Raw genomic sequence first — 21,585 nt, forward strand, 5'->3', positions numbered from 1 at the left:
TGTTTTCCATGTTATTTGATCAAGATAAATATTTCCTTTGATGTGGATGTTTTGTGTCTTTACCCAAAACGTTGCACCTTTTGATGTAAATGTTCGATGACAGGGTTTTGTTCTTTCTGGAATCCATTAGAATGACAATCTCAGAGAAAGGGACAGGGCAACAACTCTTACAAAGCAGAGACACTGAAACATTTTTTTTGCCCATGCTACAGAAGTCTATAATCGGTCTGCTAATACTAGTAAAGGCCCAGTACACTACCTTTGTGAAAAATATATATTTTTCAAAAAATAATGTTATAATTTGTTTTTTTCTTCTTTAATTTGTAGGGCTACTACATAGAAAAGTGTATTTTTATGTTTTTTTTCTATTTAAGCAATTACTCAGACGATATGGGATTAGTGGTCTATGCTGAATGTTTCATTGAAAAATCGGCTGATTTTTAAAGGGATAATCCGTTGGGACTCGTGGGTTGACACCCTCCCCTTTAATCGCGTGGTTTCTCTCGTAGGCTTTGCTCTCACTCGCCCATTTGCGATCAGTCGTTTCCTTCTATCGGAACTCAACTGTGCTTCTCCACCCTCGCACCGGAGCTGACTGTAGTTGTTTTACTTTCTCTATTTACAGTAACGGACAAAAGCTATCAAAATAGGAAGACCTTCCACGTTTGTCTTTATTACGATCAAAATGAAGAAACGTGGAATAAAGCGCTCGAATACTGAGTGGTAGAATAAGCCAAGGACCGAAGGTTTGTGTCTCAGCGCAATGCACTGGCAGTAGAAAAGCAGGAATTTTGTGAAAAGCTTGTTTTAAAAGCTGCAGAATTTACATGGAAGTAAAATTATAGATTGCAGTGTATAAGTTGTAGTTTGTTTTAATTTTATCATTGTTGATGATCAAGTAATGCACAGATCACAGAGGACTAGAACGAAAGGAAACTATGATTACAGTGGAAGGTTTTGGACCTAGATGTTTTTAGCCTATAATAAACTTTGATTAGGTATAATTGCCTTCAATGTTTGTTAAGGCGTTACCTGTATTATTGATTTCATGATAGTGGTAATGCAGTAGGCTAATACAGTCGTATTTTGTTGTAAAATATAATTGTGATGTAACATTAGTTATTTCATTTGGTGATGATTGCCTGCTGTTTTGAAGCAGGTTTCGACACAGGTCAGGAAAAAACTGTTTTATTTTTATGATATATTACTGACAGTTGTCCCTAGTGGATTCAGTATCAGTGAATTAAATCAGACTTTATTACCTGGGCTTTAAATGTAATTGCTCTTCTCGGGCAAAGTCCAGATTTATTGTTTCTCTGAGCTGACATTTATAGTGAATAAAGTCCAGCTGTCGTCAGAAATAGGGTTTGTTTTTTTTCCTTTGTTTTTTTACGCTGTTGCACAGTGGCCCCTGGAACAGTGGATAAGTGTCCACGTGTGCACAGATAGGATTATCATAGGATTTAAGGCTATCCTAGTAGTTAGCCTGCATTATAAATGGAAGAAGTGATGTTAAAGTTTTTTACATATCTTCAGGACAGACAATGTCAATCCAATTCACTGTCTGTTGTCTACTTAGTCTGAGGTCTAGAATCAGTTCACCCAAGGGCATGTAAGTAGTTGAACCTGAATCATCATATTTTTCCCCAACAGCAACCTGCCTTTAAACCCATCAAGTGTCTGAGGGAGCAGAGGTCAAATGGCAAAGTGGCTGAAAGACTATCTGAGTTTTGGGAGCAGGAGGATGCCTCCTCAGCCACCCAAACCAGACTACACAGAGAGTGAGATTCTGAAAGCCTATCGGGCTCAGAAGAATCTAGACTTTGAGGACCCGTACGAGAACTCTGAGAACCGGGACAGAAACGACTCTGGGTCATCAGACTCTTCCCTTGCTGCCTTTGGTTCTCCTCTGAAGTCCGCCAGCCTGGATATGAAGGTTGTATCTCCCAAACACCGCCTCATCAAGGTGGACTCACAGGAGCTGGGGAGAACTAAGATTTTACTGAGTGCCGTCTCCTTAGAGGAACAAGAGCCTGTAAGTCATTTTTCCTGTTCTACATTAACATTAACATTCATTACCATTACAAAGACCTCTCCGCTTATTGATTAAACCCATAAGCAAGTGACTGGTAATGTGAGTCAGAAGGATTCAATGTTTCAATACATCACACCATGTTTGAAGTGGCCCAAAACATGGCTGGCCTAGATGGCAAATGGAAGGAAGTGTTATTGATGGGCTGGATGGCTCATTGAGTGGGGCGTCACAGTCCCCTGAGTTTATGTCCAGCCATAAATAATAAATGGCGTTTGGTTTAGCAAGCTGAGAGAGACCCCCATGTGAACACATGGTGATGGAAGCCATGCAGGCGCTTGGCTATTGGACGGTATGCTGCCACACTTGTGTTGCCATCAGGCCCACAGTCCCACCCTGGATGAGTACAGTATGTGTTGGCAGGAGAACACACAGGCACAGCTGCAAGGGTCAGGGATGCTCAGGATTTCATAGAGAGATAGAAAGAGAGAGTGAGAGTTTGCCTATGTAGAAAGGCAGCAAATGCACATTAATTCAGTTAACAAATCAGCTCACACATCATGACTAAGATAATGATTTATCATTTGAAAAGCCACAAGTGCACAGCTCCTAACAGTACATTGAAGGTCTGAGGGAAAGTAGAGTCGATACAGACTCTCTGCATGCGTGCTCTGGCTGCCCTCATTAATGTCTCAGTGTAGAATTCTGGTGTGTGAGAACATCTATACCCTCATTAACATTTCAGATTCATTCCTGGTTGTTCGATAACCTGTTACTGAATCAACAAGGGAAGGTGTATAATTTGTGTCTGTGTGTCTAACAGGGGTTTGTTGAGTGACTTGGTTGTCTGATTGTGTGTGACCATATGGCTGCCTTTGTAATTGTCAGTGTGCCAACTGACTACTATTCCTTCCTGTGTGCAGCATGTATGGGTTATTCCACACCAGGACAGCCTGAATTGTTTTGTTGTAATCAAATCAAACTTTATTTGTCACATGCTCCGAATACAACAAGTGTAGACCTTACCGTGAAATGCTTACTTACAAGCCCTTAACCAACAGTGCAGTTCAAGAAGGGTTAAGAAATTATTTACCAAATAAACTAAAGTAAAAAGTAACACAATAACATAACAATAACGAGGCTATATACATGGGGTACCAGTACCGAGTCAGTGTGCGGGGGTACAGGTTAGAGGTCATACATGTAGGTAGGGGGGAAGTGACTATGCATAGATAATAAACAGTGAGTAGCAGCAGTGTACAAAACAAATGGAGGGGGGATCAATGTCAGATTGTTCTGGCAATTTTCACATAGAAGCTTCAATGGGAGGAACACAGATCATAGGGTCTTACAGGAGGCATGTATAGGTCTAAAAAGGGCCTAAAATAGCCACTTCTTTCATGTTTTTTGCTAAAATGGTTTGTGACACAAATGTTAAAAGCATGTCAAACATCCTTCCTACCAATGACGTCTATGTGAGAATTGCCAGAACAATCTGAGATACCCAAAATATTTTCCGCCTTTCCTGGCGTGGAATCGTCCTATGGAGGAACAAATGCTCTCCTCAAATAAACCCCCTCTGTATTCTCTATCTCTGTCACACAAACTAACAATTCAGATATCAACTAATTAATCTCATAGAAAAATTGGCAACATGTAGAAAAATTGTAAGTCTATTTTTGGACAATGAAAATATTTTTGAATTCTGGTGTCAGTGGTCTGTAGTTGAGACTGCTATGTGTATGAATGGTGTAGTGCACCGTGTCTTTATGTGTGTGTCTCTGTATCCCAGGTAGTTCCATCAGCCCCAGCAGTAGGGGACACAGATTACTCCGATCCGTTTGATGCTCACCCAAACCCCTGGCCAGAGCCTGATCTGGGACACGTTCCCTGTGAGAACAACGGCTACATGGAGCCTTACGAGGCCCAACGTGTCATCACAGGTGAGTCTCAGGGTTTTGGATATATTTACGTAATTTTTAGAACATTGTTATACATACTACAGACCACACGACAGGTAGGCTGATAACAGGTAGGTCACACATAATTAAAAAGTATATATTCGGTAAATTACATTCCTATTGTACATCCCTAGCTCATTGCCAGATCTGTTTGTGCTTTAGCCAACTCCTCTGACTTTGGTTGTCATGCCTTAGATAAAAAAAATTGGCTAGAGCCTAGTGTACAAACAGATCTGCTGACTAGGCTACATCCCCTTCCAGCAGAAACAGTTTTCCCCATCTCAGACAGTTCTTCCAGTCTGACTCACTCAGCTCTCACACAGCCTTTCACCACCCCTTACGAATGTCTCTATCCAACTGCGCCCTTTCCCTCTCGCTATTCTTCCATCCTTCAGATCTATCGTTTCTCATTTGGCTTTTCTGTAGTAACATCTCTTATTCCCCGACCACTGTCTGTCAGGCTGGTGTAGTGAAGCGTCTCTCCAATCAGAGTGGTGGTTTCTCCCCTTGCTGCCCTCGGGGGAGTCTGGGTAGCTTTTTAGTCCATCTGAGAGTTAGTGAGTATGTGTTTGACTGTTGTCTTTGCTGGCTTCATTCAGGTCATAAGTAGTTCATAGTCACAAGGTTAGGACGAAAGGGCATCTAGTCTTTCAGTTTGTTAGATACACAATGGAGTCTGAGCCAGTCAACCAAGGACTGAGTTGGTGCGGTGTGTCTGTGCCCGCTCATTAAAAAACATGGTGGAACAGAGAACCAGGTGTCTGAGACTGAATATCTCTCGGATTCTCAAATAGAATCGCTATTATAATCCCAGAGACGGATTATTACTGACCATAGCCGTAACACTCGTACCCTTAAACGGATTGAAAATGGCAGATTTGGACATTGATGAATGCCTAAATTGGAACATAGTGGCTGTACAGTAACATGAATTCAGAGCTCTGGCACTGCGCTTCACATCGCTGAACAGGCAACAAGAAGTTGCCCCATCCCTCATGCTAATTGGGCAACTTTTGCACGTTTTTTGTTGTCTGAATGAGGGAAATGTTAAGTGTCCAGAGTATTTTCACATTTTGTAATAAACAAATGTGTCAAAAGTACAGTAAATGTAAAATGCACAAAATCAACATTGATATTTTTGGATTCAGGTGAACAGTTGCTACTATGGCCATGTATATCCTTTTCATACTTCTTCTGTAAAGAAATGTTTCAATTTAGCCCTCTCCATATAGGCTAATTTCCACGAGTGTAAAGGGTTAAATTATACAAATATTGGCAGATGTCATCCCAATGTATCTTTGATCTGGTTCTGTCACGTTTTTTAAAGTTTAGTAAAACTCAGTTTCTATTCTCTATCACCCACTGGTCTGCCATCCATCTGCATACCGTAATAGATTCCTCATCCCCCCACCATCATGTTCCCATCCATTTCTCATTTCCAACCCTGCCTGTTTTTATCTCCCTCCCCTAATCTCCTCCATCTCCTCTCGGCGCCCTGACACTCCAGGCTCCCTGCACAGGTACAGCAGTATGCCACGACACTGAGCCTGCCTCTGTCACAGTGACTTAACATCAAGCCAACCCAGCCCTCCTTTCCTCACCTCCTCCTCCCACCTCAGGGTCTGTCCCCAGGGCCTCCTCTGTCGCCATGGAGACAACAGGGGTGCCCAATGGCAGTGTGTCCTCTGAAGGTTAAAGTTAGCCCGTTCTGTGTTTCACCAACCAACCCTCCCATTTAGCTCCAGCACTCTTTCCCTCTTACATAACTGCACCTCCATAGCCCGGCTGGTGGTGGAGACAAAAGATCCTTCCACTTTCCTCACACCCAATATGTGATATGCCAGTGTTGAGCTTCTCAGCCCACATCAATGAGACAGCCACTGATTGCTGAGGCTCATCGATACGCCTGTTGTTTCAGAAGTCTGTCTTCAGATGTTTTGTTATTTCAATAATCTATGACTACGTAGCTCAAGGTCACACGTAACTCTCTGAAGGTTGATTTTTATAGAACATGCTACATGCTGAGAAATCTGATGAAAATGCTAATGAGAGTGGCTGTTGTGAGATGCAGTAACTCGATTGCTACTGTGACTGTGAAGAGAAGGGACTGCTGTTTATTCTGCACCACAGCTGCGGGTCTAGCCCAGGGCTTAGTTAAGCCTCCAGCGGGCTGCACAAAAATAATACAAATACAAATAGTTGCACGCTCTTTTCATTTTAAATAAGGCAAATGTTTGTGTTCTCTCTACCAGAGTTGCAGCGTGGCCCCGGGGCAGGCCTTGCGCGGGGCGAGGTGCAGCTCTACGACACCCCCTATGAGGATGAACGGGGGCGGCCGTTGGGGGTGGGGCTGGGTTACGGAGACCTCCTGGAGGAGGGCAGGGAGAGCCGGCTGCCGCAGGATGATGAGCGTCCAGCAGATGAATACGATCAGCCCTGGGAGTGGAAGAAAGACAACATCTCTAAAGCCTTCGCAGGTACAGACTGACTTCAGTCTCCTCCTCAGCAACATGACTACCAATCTCACACTTTTACTATTACACTCACAACCACACTTTTACACTCAATTACCAGTATTTCACTTTTTGTCTCACCCTACTACACACGTTAAATGACCACTCTCACTCCAGCCACAATGCCCCCCCTTGAATGAATGACCACTCTCACTCCATTGCACACACATGTTGAATGATTCCACTCATGACTACTTGCCTATTGAAGACGAGGCTTTTTTATTTTATTTTAGAAAATATATTTTGGAGTATTTTCAAGTTTTATTGCCAGATACAGGTTAGACATGTAGAGGGGGAGACGGATGAGAGGGATAAAGCTAAGAAAGTGAGTGGCGGAACGGGGGATCAAACTGCTGCCCTCCAATGGGGTGGCAGGTAGCCTAGTGGTTAGAGCGTTGGGCCAGTAACCGAATGGATGCTGGATCGAATCCCTGAGCTGACAAGGTAAAAATCTGTCGTTCTGAGCAAGGCAGTTAACCTACTGTTCCCCGGGCGTCGAAAACGTGGATGTCGATTATGGCAGCCCCCCCCGCACCACTCTGATTCAGAGGGTTTGGGTTAAATGCAGATGACACATTTCAGTTGTACAACTGACTAGGTATCCCCTTTCCCACTACCACTATACTATCCCCGGCACACAATGAGTTGTCTATCTGTGTCAGAGAGACCTACATCTTAACAATACAAGGTACAAAGTGTTTTTATGTTGTGAAGCCCTGTCTCTATCTGGTGTGTATGAGAGTGACAGATGGCGGTGGGCAGTAGATCAGTGTACGATACGGCAGAGCATACTTAAATGAGCTGCATCTCAGAGTCCGGAGGTCAAGGTGACAGGAGACTAAATCAACACGCTCGCTTTCACTCCCCTCTATTTCATGCTCTCCTTCTCCTCCCCCTCTCTTCTCAGTTAATTTCATGCTCACGTTTGCATGACTGATCCAGTGCTAATAAGCCGGTGGTCAGCAGAACTGCTACAGCAGCCCACCACACACACAGATGCACAGATGCACAGACACACACACACACACAGACACACACAGAGAGAGAGAGAGAGAGAACATGTTCAAATCACATTAGCTCCCAGGCAAAGAAACACCGTAATTCTAGCGTTGACGGAGAGGATTACGTTGGTTGGGTGAGTGACCCTCTCAGAAGATTTTACGGGCTAGAACCCAGAACTCTGCCAAATGTGCACTCTTGGACTGGATCTATTACAACACCAATTAGAAAAAGGTAGCAGATGGGGGGGTAAAAACCTCCACTCCTGATTTTCTGGCACCTGTTTTTCTACCTACAGTCAGTCAGCTGCGTGTCGCCCGGCCTGTGTGAACAGATTGGGGTGAAAAACAGAAGCACTACTGTGTTTCCATTCTCACATTTAATCCATATTCCCAGTCAGATCGCAGGCGTTGCTAGGTCAGGTTGGTATGGCAGCACTAAGGGGGGGGGGGGGGGGGTACCGAGGTGGTTATGGCAGATTTGATTTGAGTTCAGTAGATGTTTGTGGAACCCTTGCAAGGGGGGGGGGGGGGGGGGCATTGTGACAGGGTGCAATCAGTCACCTGCTGACAACCTCTCATTTACAGGGCTGTCCCTGCTGTCCTCTCTCCCTACTGAGGTGACACACACAGGCAGCCTGATATTGCAGGGGGTGTAGGGGGACGGGTGGGCATCACGATCTGCCAACAGTGCCTCAGCACTCACTCCGCCCCCCTCCCCACACACAAATCACACACACTACTGTCAGTAGGCCTGATTATCGCCAGTCACATGTCATAATTAAATAAATATTTAAAGAGGGCTTTTTGCATAGTTGCACAATTATGGTAATCAGGAAGTTAAATGTTGTGCATATCCTCTTGCCAGTGGGACTTACAGTATTCACTGTGGAGTCCAGTCCAGCTCAGGCGGTTGAGATTAGTGTTAGGGTGTGAGTTGGTAGTCAATTGCGTTACACCAGTAGTGAGAGAGCCTGCGGCTGACAGTCCAGTAAGTTTTAATTAGTATACCGCAAAGCTGTCACAAGCACCTAGCTACCCCCTCATCCAGCCATCATTAATTTCTGGGAGTCATCGAACATTCAACAGTGAGGGAGGGATAGATAGCCCTGCAGCCATGCAACACCAATTAGTGAGCTAATGAAATGGACAGACTCATTTCTCCACACAAAATGCCCTGTCTAATGAGTAAATGAGTGGTGTTAGGTTCACGGTGTCTTTGATTTATGTGCTGTTCGTATCTGATCTCTATCTGGTCTCCCTCCACAAGTAAGGCCTTAAAGCTAGACTCAGCGAAATTACGTTGCCATGAGCAGCACCGGAGATATTGAGATGAGTGAGATGCAAGACTTCACTCTCACACAGTCACACACAGTATCTGCGCATGTGCACGGGTTTACTTCACGCTGTTAGTGCGTAGTAGCCAAGGCACCAAAACAGCAGAGAAGTTGAGCCTCACGCTTTAACGCTCTTAGTTGTTGCGGAAATTGATCCACTATGTTGTTTACTTTCTGTATCTACGTCATATCGCTGAGTCTACCTTTGCACCATCTTCACACTATCTTTTGCAGATATGGAATATTAGATTGGTTTATACTGGAAAGTCTACAAAGACACGTGTGTGTTTCCTTGACTGTGTGTGAAGCTGCAAGAATGAGATTTCCATCACTGTGGCCAGTGTGTCCCTGGTCTGTTAGCTCACTCTAAGCAGTCCCTGGGGGTCCCGACTGGCTTCTCCATCAATTTACAGGATGTGTCGTGAAGATGCTCTCCCATCCATCCCTGGCTCTCTCTCTCCCTCCTTCACTCCCTCGCTCGATGTGAAGCGTTACTGACGTTAATGAAAAGACATGTCCTCTGTGATCCTGGCTCGCTCCCTCAAGTGAGCTGGATGGGAGGCAGAGCGAGATGGAAAGAGGGGAGGAGAGAATCAGTGAATGGGGAGATAATGCCCCACTTAGAGGGGAGAATGAGTGGGGGAGAGAGTGGTGTGCAGGAAGGCACCAGAATATACAATCCCTAGAAAAATGGAGAGAGCGGAGAAAGAGGAAAAGGAGGACTAGAACGTCCTTGGGTTGACTTGAAATACAACATGACACACAAAGCAGCACAGATTTTTGCAGTTCTGTCCATGAATTCCAAATGCCATGCATATTCATCTTGTATATGCCTCAGTGTGAATTCATGGCTTGTGAATCTATGCGTGTTTCACACTCATGTAGGGTGTTAATTGTCTGTCATTAGTAGAGAGCAGTTGTGCCCAGCAGAAGGCCTTTGTGGGCACAGAGAACATGGGGAGCTGGGCATGTTACACAGCTGATGTCTTTATAATTGTGTTTAATGAAGAGATACAGCAGGATTTATCCAATGCTCCTGTCGCTTGATTCCAGGATATTTATTTATGATTATGCTAAATAAAAAGGCTTTTTATATTTACTCAGCTTTTTTAGCTTGTTGTGGCATTTTCTTCCAGACTGAAAGAGTAAAATGGATTGAAAATGTGTTTTGTTTAGATACTAAAATGCCTTTTTCATGGTTCAATCCACTCAAATTGTTTGCATGTGGAATGATTACTATGATTGTGATTCAGCCAAGCCATTAATTAGTGAGTTGCTTTCACCTGTTGCCAACCACACCAATGTGGTTGGCACTTCAGTGTGAGGTTTTCTGGCTGCATTCACGCAGGCAGCCCAATTCTGATACTTTTTGACCAATCACATCAGATCTTTTTCTGAGACGATCTGATTGGTCAAAAGACTAATTAGTGTGTCTAAATGCAGCCTCTTTTGTGTATGCTTAGTGGTCTGTTCAGGTTTTTGTTCTTTAATCCTGAATATTCTATTGTCCTGAAATCTCAATCTGCCTGCTAGTCCTCTCTCAGAACATTATGTTGTCACAATGTCACAAGATATATCACAAGAAAGACCTTTGAGCGAATGGGCTCCCCAGCCTGTGTGACAGAGCCACCGGTTCCCATTAGTAGTAAATGGTGCCCAGATGTGCCTTCTGTTTGAGTGACCTCTCTCTCTGTAATGTATGTATGTATGTATGTATGTATGTATGTGCGTGTGCAGGCCAGCAGATGGTCACGTCCTGCCCTTTGTCACGGTGATGAGTGCTGACATCCTCAGGAGGAGGTAAAAGTGATGTCATGAGGGAGTTACAAATGATTCATTCACATTTGATGTTACACTGCAGACAGGTCACACTAGAACACAGATGGACCAAACAGCCTCCCCAGAAATTCAAACATTTATACTTGGCACTTGTGTGTTACATATCGCAGCAACTTTGGAATCACAACATATGAACAGAATGCACACATGCTCTCATACTAGTGCAACTGGTTCATAAGCACGTGGTGGTAGTATACTGTACTGCACTGAATGTCCTTTGTGTTGAATGTTGTCTGGAACTCCCCCCAAACAGGGCAGGAATTCTGTTGGAATTTTCCCATTAACCATGACACACAAAGCTTAACTCTGTCCTCTTAAAAAAGATATATAAAAAAAGAATGGCCGCACACTCTGAAGTGTGATTCTCTTCACCGAGTTCATTCCCCTCCTTACATTCTAACCCTCCCTCATTTTTGTTTGCTCTGAGCCTGTGTTTCTTTACTCCACACTCTCCCCTCAGTCCTTTTCTCTGTTTGGAGCGAGAGAGAGGTGGGGATGGGAGGCAGCCAGGAGAGGAAGTGTGGTTGGGGGGAGGTGGGTGGGAAGCAGCGGGCGGAGGTCACACTTTAATCATGGCTTCTGCAGGGCTGGGGGGGGGGCTCTCCAGATGGGGCCATTGTACTGCACCATGCATCAATAATTCACAGAGAGCCAGAGAAAGTGGCGGAGTGTGTCTGCCTGCTCAATAATTAAGCGGAGGGAGGGATGAGGGAGAGTGGGATGTATGTACAGCAGCACTGGGGTCTATCTCCTAATGTCCCGTTCAGCTGCCCTTTGTTGTCACACACCCAGGGGGTCTTTGGTTTTGTCAGATCATTAAGATGTCAGCCCCCTTTCCCCTTCATTTGTTTTGTAATCCTGTTTCACTGTGTGTGTGGTGTGTAGCACAGGCATGGAGGATTCTGTGTGCTTGTGTGTGTGTTTCTGCGATTGAGGCTGCAGTAATGTGTTGCGTGGTTACTTGCCACGGTTTGTAATTGGGCTAATTTGGTCAGCTCCTGCCTCACTGTGTGCCCTCTCCCTGACACACAGTCCACCTCATTGTCAACCGGACATGCCGCATCTACTATGCTCCCTTCCGATCTCTTCACTCCTTAAAAAAAAAAAAACTTATTTTCACCAAGACTTTCACATTCTCTATATTTTTGTCCTTTCACACCCTTCTCCATATACATTTTTCTCTTCCTCTCTGCCTGGCTGCCTGTAGAGATGTCAGAGCTGGCTGAGCTTCCCTGGCCCCCTCCAGTGGGGCAGCAGCTGGAGGAGGAGCTCCCAACCCCCCTCAGAGAGCAAGGTGACCTCTCAACCTCTCATCCAGGACAACAAGACCTCCCCCAACCCCCTCCCTGACCCCCTATGATCCCCCAGCCTGAACCCCCAGTGTCCTGCATCTGCCATGCCTGCTTTCTGTATGATGTTAACACACATCACTGGGTCAAGTGACCTAACAACCCACCACTAGGTTTGGCAACACGTAGGCTAATGTAGATGCTGGTGGTAACACACAGCGATTGGTCTCATAAAGCATTTGGGTCATGATGAGCTTTTGCCAGTCGCCACACATTGCGCTGTCTCTCTCCCTCTACACAGCACTGCAGCCCCTCAGGGCTCGCTCCCCACCACTACCCATAAGCTCCCTGTGCTATGTGGCCCTCTCATGCCTTGTCGCATTAGGTCACCCTGGAGCATCTCCCAGTCCCAGCCAGCCACTGGATGATGATAAAGTTGCACCCAGTCCTGTGCTACCAGCTCTCCTCTCCTTTGTGGACCCCTTCAGTAGAAACACTGTCTGTCCTCTATCCTATGGCATGCCGAACCCTTTGCCCTCTGCACCAGCAACCGTATCTCTATTTTTACCAGGCCTGACTCACTCTCATTCTTTCTTGCTCCTCCCCCCCTCTTTTAATATTTATCCTCCCCCTCTGTCTCTGTACAGTACAGTTTGATGGTGCCGAGTGGGACCGGTCCTCGTCCCCCACGGAGCGCCTGCGTCCTCCCAGGTCCAGTCCCCTGGCAGGAGGGGGTATGAAGTTCCGGATGCCCTGCTCTGACCCCCACAACATGATGGGGGAGAGAGTAGACCCCACCCTGCCCCTGGAGAAACAAGTGTACGTACTGTACTCTTCTTTTGTAATGACAATTTATTGTGTACTTTACTATCTCTGGTTTGGGTTTTATTACTCTGTCTATACAGTAAAACTGAACGCATGACAGTAGAATGTAAAATATAGTTGTTTTGTTTTATACATGTATATCATTAGAATAAAGTGTGTTTCTCCATATATGAATGAACAGGTCTACTAATAAATCACGTGTACAAAATGCCGTAGGCATAAAGTGAGCACAGTGTGAGTGGGTAGTCCATTATTCTTCCTGGTGGTCTCTTAAGGGTTGTTACAGGATCCACTAGAGAGCCCCACTCACCTCTGGGTTTGAGTGAGTCTGGTCTCAGAGTGACCCCCTGCGCCATCTGCCCTTAGTTAGTAAACCGTGACAAAAGGAGATAATGCTTGTTTAAAGTGAGAAGGAACAGATTGTTAGAACACATTTGATGACACAGCAAACGCATTCCAGCAATGGTGACAATAAAATATTTGCACATCACTTTATTAACACATCTGTGTAGCCTGCATCATGAAAATAATATCCCGTAATTTGCCCTTCACTTCTATTAGTATTTCACAATGCACTGAGCTGCTGGTCTCCTTCCATCCTTTCCATTACAGTTTTTCTCAATTGCTAACAAGCATCGGTCAATACTGAAGACACTTTTTCAAAACTCTTCACACAGTCTGCATTACCAACATGCATCTTGGCCAAACAGTTAATCTCACCTCCAAAACTCACTCAAACCACCATAAACACTTCATACATGTCTCAAAATAAGCTTGTTCGACCAGAACACTGGCAACAATTCTCACTCAGAAAGCATAACATTGTCACTCATAACACACTGACCTAAAAAACTCTAACAGGGAGCATTACATAAAAGAGGAACTTTTCTCTATGAAGTTTGAATGATTTTTCACATAAATCAGTATTTCATTATAGAATAAGAGTAACACCTTTTTCACTTTATTGACTGTATTAAAGTGTATGTAACAAGAATGAATCAGAAATGCAGCAATTTGCTTCAATAGACTTTCTTTTTTCTATATCTTTGCATATACTAATTTACTTGTGAAAAATTAAAAGTTGGAACAAAAAACAAATTCCAGGGCTGCAATAATAATTACAAACAAAAAAACATGTATAGTATAATCACTCATACTGTACAGTACTGTGAGGGTTCTAGTTCTCCCTTTCTCCTGCATTTGGCCACAAGTTCTCATCAACATCATATCTTATGTCTTCTCTGGTGATGCATCTTGGAAAGTATCTTCTACAATGTCTAATCCAACCCTGGCAGTCTTCAGGAGAATTGTCTCCACACCCTGGCAGTCTTCAGGAGAAGTGTCTCCACACCCTGTCAGTCTTCAGGAGAAGTGTCTCCACACCCTGTCAGTCTTCAGGAGAATTGTCTCCACACCCTGGCAGTCTTCAGGAGAATTGTCTCCACACCCTGGCAGTCTTCAGGAGAAGTGTCTCCACACCCTGGCAGTCTTCAGGAGAAGTGTCTCCACACCCTGGCAGTCTTCAGGAGAAGTGTCTCCACACCCCACATTCATGGCATCCAGTACGGACATCTGGTCATGTGGATGGTGGTCATAAACCTTCCACCTCCACACAGAGAAAAACTCCTCTATGGGGTTTAGGAAGGGGGAGTATGGAGGCAGGAATAGTACTGACATCCTGGGATTTGCAGCAAACCAGTCTGTGACTGCAGCAGAGTGGTGGAATGCCACATTATCCCACACAACAACGAAGTAGGGGAGTTCATTGCCCCTCTCTCCTCCGCTGGCACAAGTTGATTATACAGGTCATCAAGAAAATAAATGAGCCTCTGTATTGTAGGGGCCAATGAGTGGTTTGTGTAACAGCAAACCATCATTTGACAGTGCTGCACACATTGTGATGTTAGCTCCTCTCTGGCCTGGGACATCCACGGTTGCTCTCTGTCCAATCACATTTCTTCCCCTGCGGTGTGTTTTTGCCAGGTTGAATCCAGCTTCATCCACAAAGATGAATGTATAAGCAGTTTGCCTGGCTTCCATCTCCATTACTCTCTAAAATACAGTAAATCCACAGTTTTACACTACTTTACATTATGCATAGCTGTGTATGTACCCTGTTTGGTTATTGAACAGACATATTACCTGAACATATTGATACCAGAGTTCTTTCACACGTTCACCGTTTCTCTCAAAGGGTTCAGTGTAAAACTGCTTTATCCTTATTTTATGTTTCTCTAGGACTCTGGCCATTGTCGTTGTGCTGACCGTATTCACATTCCCAAAAGTGATATTGTCTGCCAGCACTCTGTCCCGAATTTCCCGCAGTTTTATTGCATTGTTGCCAATTGCCATGTCAACAATGGCAATTTCCTGCGCATCTGATAATATTCTGCCTCTCCCTCCTGTGGGAGGCAACCTTTTGGATTCTACTGATAAACACAAAACAATCAATATATTTCAAAATGTCAGTACAAAATGTGAACGTACTGTATTGTACTGTAATATGTAGTTCAATTATCATTGAAGGATGCACATCTCACCTGTTGTTTTGCCGGAAAATTTGTACTATTGATGCAACTGTTGAATGCTGCAGATTTGGTTGCACCCTTAAACTGGCCTCTCACAAAGAGAGACCATGGTTTACAACATGGTCAATAATTGTGGCCCTTATTTCATCAGAGACCACCGCTCTTGGTCTTCCTCTCCTTTGTCCTCCACGCATTCTCCCTCTCCCTGCCACTCTTCTTTCCCCACCAACTTGTCTTCCTTGATCCATGTTTCCAAACTAAATCATTCTGAAGCCGTCCTCTTTTGTCTGTTAGGTAATGAGACTAAAAACAGGTCACTTGGGTAGGCTTTCAGCTGTGTTTGGAATTATAAAATATTCTGCTGAGATTTCCTGTATGTTTCAATCTGGTTACTGCAGAAATGCACGACATTTGCCATCATTCTGTTTTGAATGTGTTTTTAACAGTTTTGGAAACAGTGTGCTGCATTTGAAAAGATGTGCTGCAAATATATAGTTTTGCAGGTGGTGGAGTATGAATGAGAAAAGAGTTCATGGATTTCGGAGAATGTGGTCATTCGATGCATTTTGTGTGAAAGCAATGAAAAATGATTCACAGTTTGGTCCACATACACTTCTGTTTCGCTGACTGTGGGAAGAGTTTTGACAATGTGACTTCAGTTTTGACCAATGCATGTTAGCAATTGAAAAAAACTAATGTCCCTGTGGTATGTTTGTTAGGTGGTACCACGGGGCCCTATCACGTTCAGAGGCGGAGTCTCTTCTGACCCTGTGTAAGGAGTGTAGCTACCTGGTGAGGAACAGCCAGACCAGCCGCAATGACTACTCCCTCTCACTACGGTATGACGCTCAACATAATCACACCATTGACGTTTACATTTCAACGGCAACATCAAATCATTGCTAATGCACTTAAATACAGATTGATATGAGTCACATGGTGCAACAAGTACAGTAGGTTAGAATATTTATTGAATCATCCTCAGATCAACTACTGTAGGAATCTGAATGTTTTTCTGCTGTGTGTGTTCAGGATACTTGCTGCCACCTCCACTGATCTTTTATCTCACTGTATGTAGGCCTCAGTCTGTCTCTCTTCCCCTACTCCTCTCTCTTCTCCTCCCTCACCCCCACCAAAGATCATTGACACACTGATTTTCCTCTCAATACTCTTTCAAGCTGCATACTGCGTATCTGGACAAATCTCTTCTCTCTAATTACTAGCTTGATCCATAACCTTTTCTCCATCGCTGTCCCCCTGTCCTCCCTCCCTTCCTCTGTCCCTCCCCACAGTCCTTCTTCTCTCTCTGAGAGGTAATCAGGCAGGGAGAGCACACTCCAGCTCTCACATCAGCCGCTCTCACATCAGCCGCTCTCACATCAGTAATGAATATGAATCACCTTCGGTGGGCCACACACAGGTGCACGTGAGTGAGTGGACACGCACACTCACACTCTCTCACACACAGATGTTAACAGTGGAAACGCACAGGGTGGCATTGTGTGAAGCGACAAAGCGACCGTATGTGGCCCTCGTCTCACAATAGGAGGTACCAGGGGTCTACGAGAAGAAGTGGTTTGATCTTTTCTCTGAATGGTTGTGAGGGAGACAGAGGTAGTTGAAGGGAGATGAGCAGGGTTCCTCAACTGGTGCCCCCCACTCCTGCAATTTTTGGAATCTGTTCCCTAGTTTTTGCACACGTAATAGAGAGACACGTGATTGTATACAAATCTAAGCAAAGTTTGAAATTGTGTTTTAGTCAAATAAATATGTTTGAGTTTCTTGTGGCCAATTTGCAGTCTACAAATTATTTGTAATTACGTTCCGGTCACCCGACCATCCGCTCCAGAAATTGGCCCACGGTTGAATCTAGTTGATGATACCTGGTGCAGAGAGTAAGTCGGCTCCGAAACAGACTGACAGCCCGGCATCACACCAATATGAATATAGATCAGACAAACCATGTCTCTTCAAGAGAGATTTAACTCTGACAGCTTGTCAGTGACCTGTGGTTATTTAATAAAAAACATACCTTTCATTCCTGATGGTTGATGTGCACTGAAGTACATTAAGGTTGAACCAAAATATTACATGTAACAAATATGAAATCATTATGTGAAATTGAATGAAACAATGTTTGTTGATACTAATACGATGTACAATATTCCATTATGTTTCTATATGATAACAATAGCGTAATATATTTAATATGCCATATACTATTTTTTTTAAGTTTCACTAATTCATTTTAATTAACTGAATCATTATGACACACCCTCACTGTTGTCATTGGTTGCACTAATTGCACTGTTTGTCCACATAACCTGGTTCAAGTATTCATGACATTACCCTGAGGAAGGCACAGTGATGCCGAAACGTTGGTAAATACCCATTAAATTGCTGGGAGTTTATACATGGAGTGTGCGACTTTCTTTATTTTCATAGTCTACACTAAAGTACACACAAAATAGAGCTAGCAGTTTAGCGATGCTGGTTCTGTTTGTTGTTGTGTAGAACAACAGATTTCCCTGGTCTTTAATGTTGATTTTGCTAACTGTAATAATGACTAAATGTAGCTCCCCAATTAGAGCCCTTGTCTTTCGCTCTGCTTCTGTAATTAGACATCCATCATGATGGGCTGGTTGCTCTTAAAGGGGAGGTGCAGCTCTGCTCTACTGCTAGTACTGTATCACCCCCCTCTCTCTCATCCCTTCATCTCCTTTGTCTTTCTTTTTTGTCTTTTCTCTCACATGCCATTACATCACTCATTTATACTATATCACTCCCCCGTTCCCCCTCTGCTTTCTAGTCATACATTATGATATGGTGTTAAATCTTGGTGAGAAATACCTCATAAAATGCCAGAAATAAGTAGGCTGTATTTCAGCCCTGTCCCTTCCACTGTGTCATTATGTGATATGATGTGGTCCATGACTCTTCCGTGCTCTGCCCACGCTGTCTTCTCTCTCAGGAGCTGCCAAGGCTTCATGCACATGAAGTTCAGCCAGTGTAAGGATGGGAAGTACGTCCTTGGGCAGAACAGCCTGCCATTCGACACCATCCCAGAGGTCATCCACTTCTACACCACACACAAGCTACCAATCAGAGGAGCCGAACACTTGTCTCTGCTCTTCCCCGTGCTCGTACAGACCCTCTGATTGGCAGGGACTCTGTTCCTGGTATCCTGGGTCACATTGTGATTGGACACTGACTTTAGATTGGGTAAATCCCTTCAATATTCAAGTCAATCAGGCCGCCAGTGCTCTAGTTGGACTGGACTATTTTGTTGAGGATTCAGCATCTGCTGGCTTGTCAGTACAGTACCTTCACGGACCTTCTTGTTTCTATGATGCCAACTCTCTGATTTGGGAACAGATTCACATAAAATGCAATATCTGGACTATACCGGCGCCTTCGGTACCTGGGATGCTCTCTGGATTACCTGTTGCAGAATGAGCCTCTCACTGAGCTAGTATTGCTCCACTGGTTCACAGTCTCAAGGAAAACTTGGTTGTACTCACACAAACACACCTCTGTTGATTTGATACTTTCTGTACTGTTGAGTAAATCCTATCATGTTGACAAATTGGAAGTCAAACCCGCATCACTGTATGGCTGTTGTAGCAGCAGCTGTAGGGCTGTGTCTAATTGTACTACTGTTTCCATGTGTTTGTCATAATGATCTGTATGTCTGGACCCCTTCACTGCCTGGTTGCAGTGCTCTGTAGTTGACCAGCACCATTTTCAGTAGAGGGCCAAAGGTTTATATGGCCACATAAATGGCCAAATCACAATGATAATGGGTGTTATGTTTTAATGATCATTCTTATTACCTGGATATTCAATGACTTTCTCATCTCTGATGTATAATTATGGATAGGACATGTTTTCTCATTTACCTGCTGTGTTCAAACGTTTCACCTGTGGTAAAAACAATAAATGGTTTCTTAAAAAGCAGTGTCTGCTTTGTGTATCATTTGTCTTTGGTGTTATCCAGAGCCATATAGAGAGTTAGGCCAGGTTTTAGAACGGACGCCGTGTTAACGCCCCATATAGAACTTATTCTTGAAATTTTGTTGACATTTTGAGAGCGCCTCTGACAATTTCTATATGAAATGACCCGCTGTAAACAAGCAAAACAGAGCAGCAAATTGAAGACGTTTTTATTGATTAGCATTCGGCATAATGTGTATCCCAGTCTTTACTGTGTTGTAGTGTCAACACATTTCTTAATCTGCTTTCCCTGAACATCTTCATAGGTTTTGAAAAATATTAGAAATAAACAGCGCAACTCGGAAGCATTAATTATCAACGGCTATGGAGGAGAAAGTGGCGCTCTCCGGAACGTTCAACTGCATTGGTCTAACTCCATTTGTACAACGGGTGGGTCTAATCCTGAATACTGATTGGTTAAAAACGCAGTCCAGACGGTGTCTATTCAACATGTTGCCACCGGCTAAATCTAAGACGTTAAAATGCCTATTTACTCTGTTCTCATCAGCCCAGACAGGGAAATTATTATTTTATTTTACCTTTATTTAACTAGGCAAGTCAGTTAAGAACAAATTCTTATTTACAATGATGGCCTACCCCGGCCAAACCCTAACCCGGATGACGGTGGGCCAACTGCACCGCCCTATGGGACTCCCGAATCACGGCCGGTTGTGATACAGCCTGGAATCGAACCAGGGTCTGTAGTGACGCCTCTAGCACAGATGCAGTGCCTTAGACCTCTGTGCCACTCGGGAGCCCAGACTTGATCTCCACTATTAAAAAGAATCTAGACATTATCTCACATTTCTTTTTGACTAACATTTAGTTTTCAACAGCGGAGATTTGTATAAACACTACTGTTTGTCTGGTATGTTGTTTTGCGCAGAGGGGGGCAGCTCCCGCCTTTGTTTGTTCACTGTTCCGAGCATGCTAGTCTTCTTTGCAATGAACTTGTCTGCCAGGGAAATTGATGTGAAGAAGTTGTCCATGGTCACATTTCTGCCTTTGCCCATGTAAGGCTCCACGAGTCTCAAAACCAGTCGCTCACCTGCTGGCCTGGTTTCATCTTTCCCCAGATATGGAAAGCCATTGAGCAAGTATTTGGTTTTGACATCGGCGCTAACCAAATCTTAACTGAAGTCACATGTACCATTATCAGTTTCTATCTGGTTTCTAGCACCCATTCACCCATTGACGACAGAATAGCACATTTTAATTTTAAGTTTATCTTACTAGTTTTTGTTTATAGTAGCTCATCATTACACTGTTGTCTTTCTAAATTAAATCAACCTCCATATTCAGTTACGCCTAGTTTAAATTCAATTGTGAAGTAAGGTGCACAATTATCGCCCATTCATCCATTCAGTGAGGAGAGAGGGATGCATTTGCGCCTGGCTGGGTATCAACGTCCTACAGCACATTGTCTTGGCGGGTTAAGTTAGGAATAGGTGTGGATAAAACAGGTAAAAAGGCTCTAAATACTTTTCTATTTGTGATGCCAAAATTCTGACAAATGAGCAGTGTAAAATACAAACATTTAGAAGTCAGGGAAGGAGCAGGACATAATCAAACGTCAGTGGCCGTTGGCCAATGGTGGTTCTAGTGTTAGATGAGGAAGGATTTACATTTTTTTCATGAGCATGGCCTTATTTCTATTACAGCATATTGGATGACTGTCATTCATATTCCATTCACCCAGTTCAATGTAACATTGATAGGTTTAGGCTACTACATGATACTCAAATGTTCCCTATTCCCATCATGAGTTTGCTACAACCTAGCCTATGAATGAAAGTTTATTACGTATGTGCACACAGGTCGAGAGAAAATTGAGGTGACACAGTGACACATGCAATACCACCTTGCACACTTATTTAAGCATCTAGCTGATATAGGGTGTAAATCATTAGTCCAACAGTTGCAAACAAGAGTTTTTAATGGACAAATTCAGTTATGTTTATTCCTGTTTTGTTCCGTTTGAGAAATGTTTTTCAACAGAATATGCAGAATGAATACACCCCTGTTCATGGGTAAACAGTTCACTTTCATAGCAGCCACATTGTATTCCTTCTCGCATCTATGCGCTCTCCTCTCACCTTGTCCCTTTGCTTGTGGACTTCAATGCACAACACATCAGCTGTATGTGACCAGGTGAAAAATCCTTTCCAAGCCAAACCATATCAAAACCACTACAGACAGCCTACATCATTGTCACCATAGTAGCTAAAGTAACGTCATAGTCAACATAGCTAATAGAACTAACGCATTAG

The 21,585-nt window shown here is 43.8% G+C and overlaps 1 protein-coding gene across 2 annotated transcripts; it reads left to right on the top strand.

The window, feature by feature from the left end:
• The first annotated feature begins 467 nt into the window (after window positions 1-467).
• On the top strand, window positions 468-19,279 carry LOC139578347 (SH2 domain-containing adapter protein F-like). Of its 2 annotated transcripts, XM_071405809.1 has the most exons (8): window positions 468-746; window positions 1,654-2,035; window positions 3,825-3,975; window positions 6,246-6,470; window positions 11,888-11,974; window positions 12,617-12,788; window positions 16,042-16,161; window positions 18,294-19,279. In XM_071405809.1, the coding sequence occupies exons 2-8, from the start codon at window positions 1,700-1,702 to the stop codon at window positions 18,478-18,480; spliced, it is 1,278 nt and encodes a 425-aa protein (XP_071261910.1). In that variant the 5' UTR covers window positions 468-746; window positions 1,654-1,699; the 3' UTR covers window positions 18,481-19,279. The 2 variants fall into 2 exon arrangements, with proteins under 2 accessions (XP_071261910.1, XP_071261911.1); XM_071405810.1 differs by lacking the exon at window positions 11,888-11,974.
• Window positions 19,280-21,585: the final 2,306 nt, after the last annotated feature.

This window comes from Salvelinus alpinus, chromosome 6, assembly GCF_045679555.1.
Source record: "Salvelinus alpinus chromosome 6, SLU_Salpinus.1, whole genome shotgun sequence".
Lineage (NCBI taxonomy): Eukaryota > Metazoa > Chordata > Actinopteri > Salmoniformes > Salmonidae > Salvelinus > Salvelinus alpinus.

Coding starts and splice junctions, on each gene's coding strand:
- LOC139578347 (XM_071405809.1), top strand. CDS start 1,700: ATGGCAAAGTGGCTGAAAGACTATCTGAGTTTTGGGAGCAGGAGGATG. Junction 3,976..6,245: donor GGCCCAACGTGTCATCACAG/GTGAGTCTCAGG, acceptor TCTCTCTACCAG/AGTTGCAGCGTGGCCCCGGG. Junction 11,975..12,616: donor AACCCCCCTCAGAGAGCAAG/GTGACCTCTCAA, acceptor GTCTCTGTACAG/TACAGTTTGATGGTGCCGAG.